Here is an 11,199-nt window from a genome sequence, read left to right on the forward strand (position 1 = left end):
ATATACTGTATATATATATATCTATATATATATATAATTTTTTTTGTTTGTTTGTTTTTGAAACTTTCTTTACACTACATATAGAAATGGTTCCTGCACTGCCATTTTATATCCCTTTAGGTTTGAGCCTTTGACTTCCCTCAGACGTCTCCCCCTCCTTCCATGATCTGTATCTTGCATTGAGTTTAGTTCAGCCTATAGGTCATCCTCGACTGAGCAGAGCATAAATAGACTGCCTACACACACAGATTTTAAACTTTAAACCCCCACATACAATGGCCAACCCAGACAATAGACACATGCCGATGCTATGACCCCCCTCGGTTCTCTCCTCATGCACAAAACCTCAGTTTGTCCTCAAAACTTCTGCCCTCCTGCGTGCTGAATCAGCAGAATAATGAGAGCGATAAGATTACATTTACACGTATCCTGTTTTACTTTCTATCACAGAAGTTGAATAACTGAATAACTGTTAAAACTGAAGTTGAATTTTTTTGGTTGGAGATTCGAAATGTTCGCCAAGAGCAAATAATAATTTAAAATTAAGGTTTTCTACTCTCCAAATTATTTAAAACTTGCTGTATGCACCAATACTTGTCATTTTGTTTTAGAACGCAAATATCTAAGAATATAAAGGAAGTAACAATGAGACATTTTGAAGGCAAAATAATCAGATTACAGCATCAGATAACAGCTATTCAGGGGTGATAAGATGTAATTTAAGAATCTTTCTTCCAGCCTCAGTGGTCACCGGAGCTGTGTTGCTTTTCATCCCCCAGACGATAATTAAAACCTCCGTAATGGGACTCAGTGGGACTATAATTGTACAGATCGGCATGCAGAACGTCTTTTATCTCCCATCATCTTTCAGCAACTCCATTCAGACTCCTTGACACAGCTCATCCCTGAGTTTCTTTTTGATCCATTTTTTTAAAATACCATCAAACACCCCCTCCTGCACTCCCCCTTTGCTCTCTCAGCACCTGCACTTCAGTGTCCTTGGCCTCATCAATGCAACTTTTATACATCTGTTTCAGTTGAGGTAGTCTTTATGGGGGGTGGGGGCGCTGCGCTTCAGGGGAGCACCATCCTGTCACCCGGGCTCCACTTAAACCACATCTCTTTTCTCCCCTCCCTTCCTCACACACACATCTCTAACTTCAGGGCTATCGTATCACCACTCCCTCAGGGCACATTTGTGTGGATGTCCTGAATATAACAGGTGCATTTTAATGCATGCAACAGGTGGGATCTATGCCGGAAGAGAAGCAGACGTCTGCTTTTGTGAATGCAGTCAATGTAGAGTGTTTTTATTTATTGTAAAATGTAATTAATGAGCATCATTTAGAGTTTAGACAAGAGCTAGAGCTAATGCTGTTTAAAAAGTGGGGTTAGTTGTAAAGAGTAGATTACCTTTGAGCAACCTCAGTTTAGACAAATAGAGTTCAGCTCAGCCAGAATTTGCAAGCTATTGGTTAATCTGAGTCTGGCAAAGACCAAAGTGGGTTGCTGTTGATTTTAAAGCACTATTGTCCTTAAAATTTCACTGTAGATGAAAGAGGCGTGTAGCAATACGTCAACAAAATCTGAGCTGCGTTCATCAGATTCTGCCATATTTTTTTACCTACACAGACTATAGCTGACCAAATGTAGGGCAATCGTAACTCCAGTGTTGTAGTCAAGACCACCTAACCCAAGACCAAGTCAAGACCAAGACCAGAATGTACCGAGACCAAGACAAGACCAAGACTTTTAGGGTCCGAGACCAAGTCGAGGTCAAGACTTCAAGTCTTGGAGCTCAATCTTTTCACAGATTATCTGTCTTATACCATACTGTTATGACATAGTGACAGTTTTAACAAATATGTAAAAAAACACATGTAACTTTTATGAAAAATAATTTTTTTTTAAAGTTGCATACCTCAACTTTGTTTGCTTTTGAATTAATGTATCAGCTGTTATAAATTTTCAAAGCTACATAACAAAGAAATCAGACATTCAGTGGTTTTTGCACAATAATTTTCATGTCATGTGACCCACTGACACAAAACTCATGTTAAACTACGATACTCTACTAGAGCTGACAGACGAGGCACCCTCATTTATTTCTCACTTTAAAGCATTTTCTAAGTTTACATAATTGTTCAAAAATCATGGTTTTCGCTCAAGAACTAATTAAAAATGCTCTAAAATGAGAAATAAATGATGGTGTCTTGTGCGTCAGGTCTATTAGAGTAGTTTAACATTAATTTTGTGTCAGTGAATCAAATGATGTAAAATATATAAATTTTTTGTTTCTGACGAGTTTGGTTCAGTAATTTGTTGGCGGTCCCTAAGCGAAACATTACGTCTCGGAGGAGGGACAGACTGAGCGCAGCTGACCGACATCAGACTGCCTGCTGCGGCTCGAACGAGAGGAACACACCGCTGAAGACACGGAGCTCGAATGTCCAACGTAAAACTAACTTCACCGCAGTAGAGAGTTGAGGCCCCAGCAGAGCACGAACAGTTCAGAAACAATTTGAAATAATAATAATAATGTCATCACAATGTCAGCACTGTATGTTTCCATACAATGGCGAAATTAGTCTCTGCATTTAACCCATCCATCACCAGGTGGTGCAGTGGGCAGCTATTGAAGGCGCCCGGGAGGCATTTTGGGGATGAGGTGTGCTGCCCAAAGACACCACGTGATGTGCAGTGACTGGGGATCGAACCTGGGACTTCCGGGTCCCAAGCCGGCTGCCCTGCCTCTACACCATCTCAGCCCCCATGAGAATAAAAAGCTTATTAACTGATTAATTCATGTTTTAGACTGATTATTGCCAGTGAATCTATTCTGACCCAAAATGCATCCGTGACTGGTTCTGAATGAGGCTTTACAGCAGAAAGCTTCTCCGTACCGGTGCAGAATATTTTAGTGGTACACAGTACCAGACCGTACTGGCTTACTTTCACGTTCTGTTGTCTGTATTGTTCTGTTGGTACAGAACTGTGTGCGAGTGAAAGTGGGTGGACGTGACAGCGGTAACAAAACATGTATTTAGTAACGAGTTATCACTTGGATTTGAATCAGTTTGTTTTGCATCCAATAAAAACAAAGATGTTAACAAATAAACTGGACAATATTCTGGCAATTTAGTGATATTTCCACAGTTATGGTCTTGACTGGTTTTGAAATAAAACTCTGAGTCCTCAATGACCGAGAACAAGACTGAGACCATCAAAAAGTGGTCTTGAGACCGGTCTCGAGTACTACAACACTTTGTGACTCAAGCTTAGTTTGGTGCTGACAGATTCAACCAAATTCTTTGTTTACATCAAGTGCGTACCAGCGTTTCACAATTGCATATCAATATAATTCAAAAACTACTGGAGTAAAGTTTTTTAAATGGCAAGATAACAGAAGCTAACTTTGTTTTTGGCAGCTCGTGAACTAGCTGCTAGCTCATCTTCCAAATTGAGGCTTTTGAAAGAGCTATCTAAAACAGGTAAGATAATAACTCTTCAAAACGTTTTCACAGCACACCATTTCAAAACGTTTAAACTTAAAATTTAAATTTATTCGTCTAGGGTCCTGCTTTTGGTTTTCAGGTTGTAAACTTGCTGCAAAGCACGTAGCGGAGGAAATAAATATTTATCTCACAGCTTCATGAAGACACTTTGTTTTCATCACCCGACTCAGGACTGACAGAGAGTGGAAGCTAATAGAGGGAAGAGAATTGAGCAGAGACAAAACGGAGTCTGTCTTTTGACTCGTCAATAGGGGAGGTTTCTTTCTGCAGTGAACTGTGCACAAGCAAGAAAAGCAAAGAGCGAGGGATCCAAAAGAGGAAAAAGAGAGCTCGCTGAAAAATTAGAGCGTGGAGTACAGGCCTGAATTGTTGTGCATCCATACAGATGCATGAGCACTCATCCTTTTCCTTTCCATTTAATTAAAACACGCATTCATAGACGGTCTCGGCCCGAGGATTTTGGGCCTATCTGCACATGTATGCAGGCTAATCAGGGCCTCTTCACAGACAGAAAGGAAAGGGTCACTCAGGGTGAGATGTTTGTGATGGAAATTTGGACGGCAGGCGTAAGAAAACAAAGCGAGAGACAAGACGACCCAGAGTCGACATACTTTACACATGAGAAAACACCAACGCTTTATTACAAACACATTTTGTATATTACAGCAGCATTATTGAGATTTTAAACATATTTTGTATTAATTCTGTTCTATATAACTAAACTGGAATCTGTCTGGACATCTTTATCGTTCAGGTGGTCCTCTGCTCCTCTCAGCAGAAATCTGCATCCCTCCTTATAAATTATGCAGTTTTGTTTTTTCCACTGTGAAGAAGAAGCAATTTCTTTGCCAAATCAGCATTGACTGTTGAAGATAGCGTAAAAACCAGAACTATCCAACTGCAGCTCTTCACTGAGAAAAATCTCACAAAAATGGGATTCGATGGTCCTTTGAATGAAGCTAACCTCTGATCCCTCGGCCTTAACCCCTCCTCCCATCCTCTAGGGTCCAGCTCTTGTCCGTGGTCATTTGTCAAACTCCTCACGCTGATCTGATTACCGCCCAATTTGGAATCTGCCGACTGCACACTTCTGGGATCAGGACAAGCTGCTTTTCAGCAACTTTGCATCACAACAAATAGCTGGATTGTTATGGGAAAAATGGGCTTTTGCTTCCTTTCACAGAGCGGCAGACAAAACTCTGGGTTGACGCTGAACTTGGTAACTACTGGCTCAGCCTTCTTCCTCTGACAGAGAACAGATTTATCTGTGATTTGTTATAAAGTTGACAAAGAGTGGAGAAAAAGAGGATAATGTAAAAGAGAGGAATGATGAACAAACAAATATATCTGTGAATGATTCATCCAAACTAAATATTTTATGTTAAGATCAGAAAACAAATAAGAATAAGCAGACAGAAATATATTTGTATCTTATAAGTCTGACAATTACTGACTCCTGAGCAGAAGTAAAAATTTACACCAAAGCATCTCCCAGCACTTCCATTGATATTTGATTTAATTGGTGTTTGCAGTTTATTTTTGTAATCCCTTACAGAAAGTTAACTTGAAAAGTTCTACAAAAATTGGGATTATCCAACTACTGTATTTTCCGCTGTAAATGTTGCACCGACCTATAAGGCGCATCAGTCCAAATGAGTGGAAAAATCCATAAATACGTCGCTTTGCTGTATACGTCATATTCTGTGTCACCGCTGACAACCTGGAAATGTGGGCTGGTGTTGTGCCAAAAATGGTTTGGCTGCCGCCACGGTGGCGTGCACGGGAGGACTTTAACAAGAATTTAACAAGAATTTAACAAGATTAACGTTTAAAAACAATTATTTGTTTGCTCAACTTTATAGCAAAGGTGTGTCTAGGTTGAACTTTTACTTAATAAATGCACTTCAGTGGTCAAATCAGCTGCATTTCGCCAGGGCAGCGCAGCGAAATGAAGCCGATTTGACGGTTACTCAAGGCAGACGATGGTGGTAGGCTACGGCAAGCCGATTGTGTCATTAATAGCCACTTTTACCTATTACATGACACTACAGCATGCCACACTACTCGAGTGCCATCTAGTGGCTGAAAATGGTAGTGTTCAATATTTTCAGTCAGAATTAATGAAAACAGTCATATCACAGCCATAAATTGGTTTATAAATATGGGAAAATATGGGAAAAATCCATGAATACGTCGCTTCTGCGTATAAGTTGCAGGGCATGCAAATTACGCAAAAAACTGCGACTTTTAGGGCGAACGAAAAATGTTGTATACAATTTTTTTCTTTTTTCAGCTGCTCACTTCTTCAGGGGTCACCACAGCGAACTAACTTGCATGAAGAGTTGGCAGTTGTTTTTAACGCCGGCTGCCCTTCCTTTTGCAACCACAGACCACCGAGCTACCACAGCCCTCTGTGTGGAGCAGAGAGCTGCCATCTAGGGTGGCCAGAGGAGCAGATGGTGGGGGTTAAGAGCCTTGCTCAAAGGCCCAATAGCGGGGCAAAGGAGGGTGGAGGCAGATGTGGGTGTTTCACCTTTCCCACCCACATTTTGATGTTGACGGTACTGGGAGTTGAACCTGCAACTTTCTGATCACAGGCCCACCTCTCTCTAACCTCTGCACCACCACTCCCACCATTGTTCAACTTATTGCTAACTTATTGTCCAATATTTGTGCTAAAAGTAAACAGATCATGTGGAAGCAACAAAGCTCAACTGAAATCTCAATTTATTGCTGCTTTTGTTTTTATATCTTTCCTGTTTTTTTGTTTTGTTTTCGTGTGTGTGTTACTAAAAAACAAAGTTAGTCCAATAAATCTCATATTTTAGAACTTTACCAGAGCTGCCTTATAAAGTTTCATCAGGACAAAACAGCGTATAACATTAAGACACTAAATGTTTACAACTCTGGCTCTACTTGACTTTAATCAACAAAAATGAACCTAAAAACCATAAATTTAATACAAATACATGAAGCAGCATTCACTGCTCTGAAGTGGATTGTTTCCTGGGCCTCACTGTTGGTTTCCTGTTGCTCTCCAAACTCCTCTGATGTTTTGATCTCCTGTTTAAAGAAAGAGATTTACCTCAACATCCAGTTTTATTGGGTTTGTGGTCAAAAGAATACTGTAGTCCTAAATGACACTTAGGTTTGCAAACAAATTACTTCCCTGCAGTTTTAACTAAACTACAGTTAAGCTTGTGCAAAACTGGAACCTAAAAGTCCAAACTAGTTAAAACAAGTCCACCGATCAGGTAGTTTTCATGTGTTTGCTCTTATTTCATCTTCAGGATGAGAAATAAAGAAGTTAGGGCTGATGGAAGGCCTTTAATAAGAATAACCTCATGCTTTAATTCTTGTTCTCCTGTTTCAGTGTAGTTTATAAGAATATAGCAACAACAACAAAAAAAGTTAGACAGCTGATGAGATGACACACTCTCAGCCCTTAAATTCTGAGAATAATTTACAAGCTTTTTTTCTGGAGACTCAATAAACAGCCCCCCCTAAACAGATGTAAAATCTTCCAGATACCAACACACACATGCACACACACATACAATTGACCCCACAGCTCATTATGTCTGCTTTTGCTCCTTTGAATTGTGTTTGGGAAGTTGGGGGGGGGGGGGGGGGGGGGGGGGCAGGGTGGAGTTTGGTGACCCTGAAGAGTCTGACCTGAGGGGGCGTTTGAAGAGTTAAAAAAAAAAAAGTTAAAAAGGAGGTGGGTGGGGGTGTCGGGGGACTGGGCAGAGAAATGGGGGAGGAGGGCATCAGCAGACAGAGAGGAAGTCTTCTTGGTGCCCTGTTGGTTGGTTTCTCTTTTCTCCTGTGGGAACATGTTACCATGACGATAATTATAAAAACAGCCTCAGCAGTCTGTGGCTCACACTAATAAGTAAAGAAATATAGTTTCCAGCTCAATTACATTTAATTTATTTTATTTAAAGATGTAGAGGGCCCTGTGATGGACTGGAGACCTGTCCAGGGTGTCCCCTGCCTCTCCCACAGTGACGGCTGGACGTGGGGACCAGTGACCCCCGCAACCTGAACAGGAAGAATCTGTAAAAAAATTGAATGGATGGATGGTTGGATGGATGGATGGATGGAGCAGCAGAGGAAAGATTAACTCCTTCTCCCGCATCCTTGTGTTACTTAACCTCATGAGCTTTGGTTTCCCTCCAAAAACTCAGTTCCTGTTATAAAACGTCTCCCCTGCCACTTTTAAATGAGCCACTCAGCAGCTGTCTCCCCCCATCCTCAGCCTTCTTCCATCAATCTATAAAAGTAGATGTGGATGTTTTGGGAAGTGGGAGCATTGCAGAAAGCTCTTTAGCCCCACTGGGTGCAAAGAATTCTTGTACTAGCACTGCAAGTTAAAACAAATGGGAAGATGCAAAATTATATGGCTACAAATAACATTTCTTATTTATAGAAGAAAAGAGAATTATGACTACGTGCAAATAAGGGTGTTTCATTTAGCCTATACTGATTAATAAACATGTAATAATCTAGTTTCTATGCACAGAACACCTATAGTGCATGATCTTTGTTTACCTGACTCAAGATGACCACCATATAGTCAACTAATATTAGAAAACAAAATGCAAATTTTGATTGTGCGCAATCTTCGAACAAAGTTTTGCCATAACTATTTGGAGTCAGTGAGCAAAATATTTAATAAACCACTGGGCTACTTATAACAAAACCTTCAGGAAATAATCGTTGAATTTACCACAACATGTAATTAATTTTTGAAGTAAACCAATATGGCTGCCACAATTAAGTGACTTTAGAAAACACAAATGGCTTCAATTCAGTCATTTACAGATGCACATTGCTAATACTTGGTGTGGTAGTAGCTGAGCGGATCCCCAACTTTGAGACCTAACAGATTGTGCATGATCCTTGTTTAAAATTTTGTTGTTACCTATTTGGAGTTAATTCTGTCTGTTGGCTAAGAAATTGAACAACTCACTACAGTGATTTTATTGAAACTCTCAGGAAATAATCATTTGATGCACATCTACAACTAATAAACCAGATTCAACATGGCTGCCACAGCCAACTCACCAAACAAAACACAAATATGGCTATAATTCAGTCAATTTTATAAATATGCTTACATTTAGTGTGGTAGCAGGTGACATTTTTATTTTTATTCTTAAGACCAACAATTGACAAACAAACCAAGGCAAATTGTACCGGTAATACAAAGTAGCAATTAAGCTTCACAGGTTGAGTTGTATACATTCAAAATATATAAAATAATACAAAAAATTTACATAACAAGGAACAAGTGTGGAGGTTTACATCTAATCAAAGTTATTAATCAAAGTATAAAGCTGTTGAGCAGATTTACTTTTAACCAAATTAAGAGACTCACAAAAACATTTCAGGTAGTTTTCCCAATGACATAAATTTGGATTCACCTTTGAAAAAAATCTGCATTTATGAACAAAAAAACTTTAGGTTATTAACTGGCAGTTCAATTCCCTGTGCCTGAAGCCAACTCCACATACTCCAAAAGTTTTGAGTGACACTACAGAGGAAGAAAAAATTATCTATATCATCACAAAGTGTGAATCCACCAGTATCAAACTTAAAACTTGTTCTGATAAAAGCATTAGTTGGGTAGATGTTGTTTAGAATTTTAAAATGGACTTCCATAACTTTTTAGGGGAGGAGGAAAAGAGATATATGTTGTTCTGATTTTAGAATTATATCCATTATTCTAAAATCTTAATACATTGCCGTTTGACCTGACTAAGGTACAGTTCCTTCTGTAAAACTCTCCTCATGAGCTTGTTTGTCTTTTTTAAATTAATTAATTAATTAAATCTCTAAAGTCTATGTATTCTTCTTAGACCTGGGGAAGTTTCAGAATGTTTAACAATGTTCAGGTCTCTCTTATAAATGAGTCCCGGTGACTCAATGGTACTAACCTGTATAAAAAAAAGGTTGAATGAATGAACAATGCAGGTGAAAGTCATTGATAAAACGTGCCGAACGTGACTTCTCGCGATAATGCACGAGATCTAGCAGCTTTAATGGTTCAACTAAAAACATCTGCAAGTCCATCATTTGTTAATTTAAGACAAAGTTTAAAACTCTGACATGCAAGGCGTTGTAAAACATGCGATTTTAAAATAAAATAAAATAAAAGCTAGGCTTATTTTGTCTATTTATTAGCACACTAGGAACCATTTACACGGACGGAGGGGAGTATTATTGATGCAGGACGGTTACCATAGAAACCAAAAACCGCAGTTAGCTTAACTGTGTTGCTCCCGTTATTTTAATTTTTTTCCTTAAATCAGCTTCATTCTTCAAACACTTGTTCTTGTGTCGTATTTTTATTTATATATATATTTTTTTTACAAACTTTTTTCTGTGCAGGTGTTCAAATAGAGAGTGATAATATGGACTCGGAGTATTTAAAGCAACATTTAGGGGAATGTCTCGCTGAGGGATTAGCTGAAGTGGCTAAACAGCGACCGGAGAGGCCCATCCTGTATTTGGCTCACTGGCTCCACAAATACAACACAAAAGTTAAAATCGAGAAACGGGTAAGCTGCAGTTTCAGTGTGGGGACAGCAGGGGGCAGCATCATTTAGTTTCTTTAAAGGTTTGGGTGAAAAGGTTTGTAAATAGCACTTAAATAAGTATTATGGCTACCAGTCTTTTACATTTCTATTTAAATATAGCAAAAATTAAAAGAGGACAAAGAAGCTGTATGAAATACAAAGCATTTTTTTCTTTTCTGGAACGATTAGATTAATGTGATCTAACGTACCATTCTCTGTTTAGGACAAGGTTGATGAAGAAGAAGCTGTCAAACCTGAGGACTCCACCAAACCAGAGGCAGCAGCCTCTGATCCACAGAGCGACGATCTCAACCCAGAGCAGACGTTTGCTAATCAAGAAGAAGAAGAAAACATGACAGAAACCAAACCCGAGACTGAACAACCATCTAGTCCCACTCTTCAGGATCAGGAGCAGGAGCAGGTGGCTCTACTGTTTTATTCCTGTTTAGAATGCAGACCAGTTCCTATTTATCTCAGTCATTTGAGGACACATACATTAAAAGAGAACAAAGTAGCTGTATGAAATATAAAACATTCAGCTCAGTTAAATTTGTTTAATAACGGGTACAAAAATCCATAATTAACAGTGCAACCACATTTTTGTGCTAATTATATATCTTTTTAAATAACTGTTGTGCTAATTTCTAAAAGTAGAACTACTGACGGAAAAGTCTAAAATCAAGCACACACAGGTCTAACTTTAAAGCAATAATAATGAATAAATGAGAGCAGGAGGGGAAAAAAAACAAGAATGAACAAGAGATGGAAAGTAGAGTTTTGTATTATTTACAAATATTGTGTTTTGAAAAAGAATATAAATCATTGGTTTTGATTTTTCTAGTTTTATTCTATCTTTAATAAAGAGGATAAGAAAACAATTTTTGAAGGTTATTTATATTAATGTTAAAGATATTGTAGATAAGTTTTGTGTTACTTTTCTGGAATGATAAGATTAAAGTGATCTAATGTGCCTTTCTCTGTTTATGACAAGGATGATGAAGAAGAAGCTGATAAACCTGAGGACTCCACCAAACCAGAGGCAGCAGCCTCTGCTCCACAGAGCGACGATCTCAACCCAGAGCAGACGTTTGCTAATCAAG

General features: G+C 38.8%; 1 protein-coding gene across 1 annotated transcript in view; it reads left to right on the top strand.

The window, feature by feature from the left end:
* Positions 1-9,934: 9,934 nt before the first annotated feature.
* Positions 9,935-11,199, top strand: part of dydc2 (DPY30 domain containing 2) — a 1,547-nt gene continuing 282 nt past the window's right edge. The window contains exons 1-2 of the mRNA XM_037690864.1: positions 9,935-10,081; positions 10,323-10,520. Of these exons, the coding sequence (XP_037546792.1) occupies positions 9,935-10,081; positions 10,323-10,520 (345 nt within the window). The remainder of the gene's footprint in view (positions 10,082-10,322; positions 10,521-11,199) is intronic.

Source organism: Nematolebias whitei, chromosome 17, assembly GCF_014905685.2.
Source record: "Nematolebias whitei isolate Nwh7 chromosome 17, NemWhi1, whole genome shotgun sequence".
Taxonomy (NCBI): domain Eukaryota; kingdom Metazoa; phylum Chordata; class Actinopteri; order Cyprinodontiformes; family Rivulidae; genus Nematolebias; species Nematolebias whitei.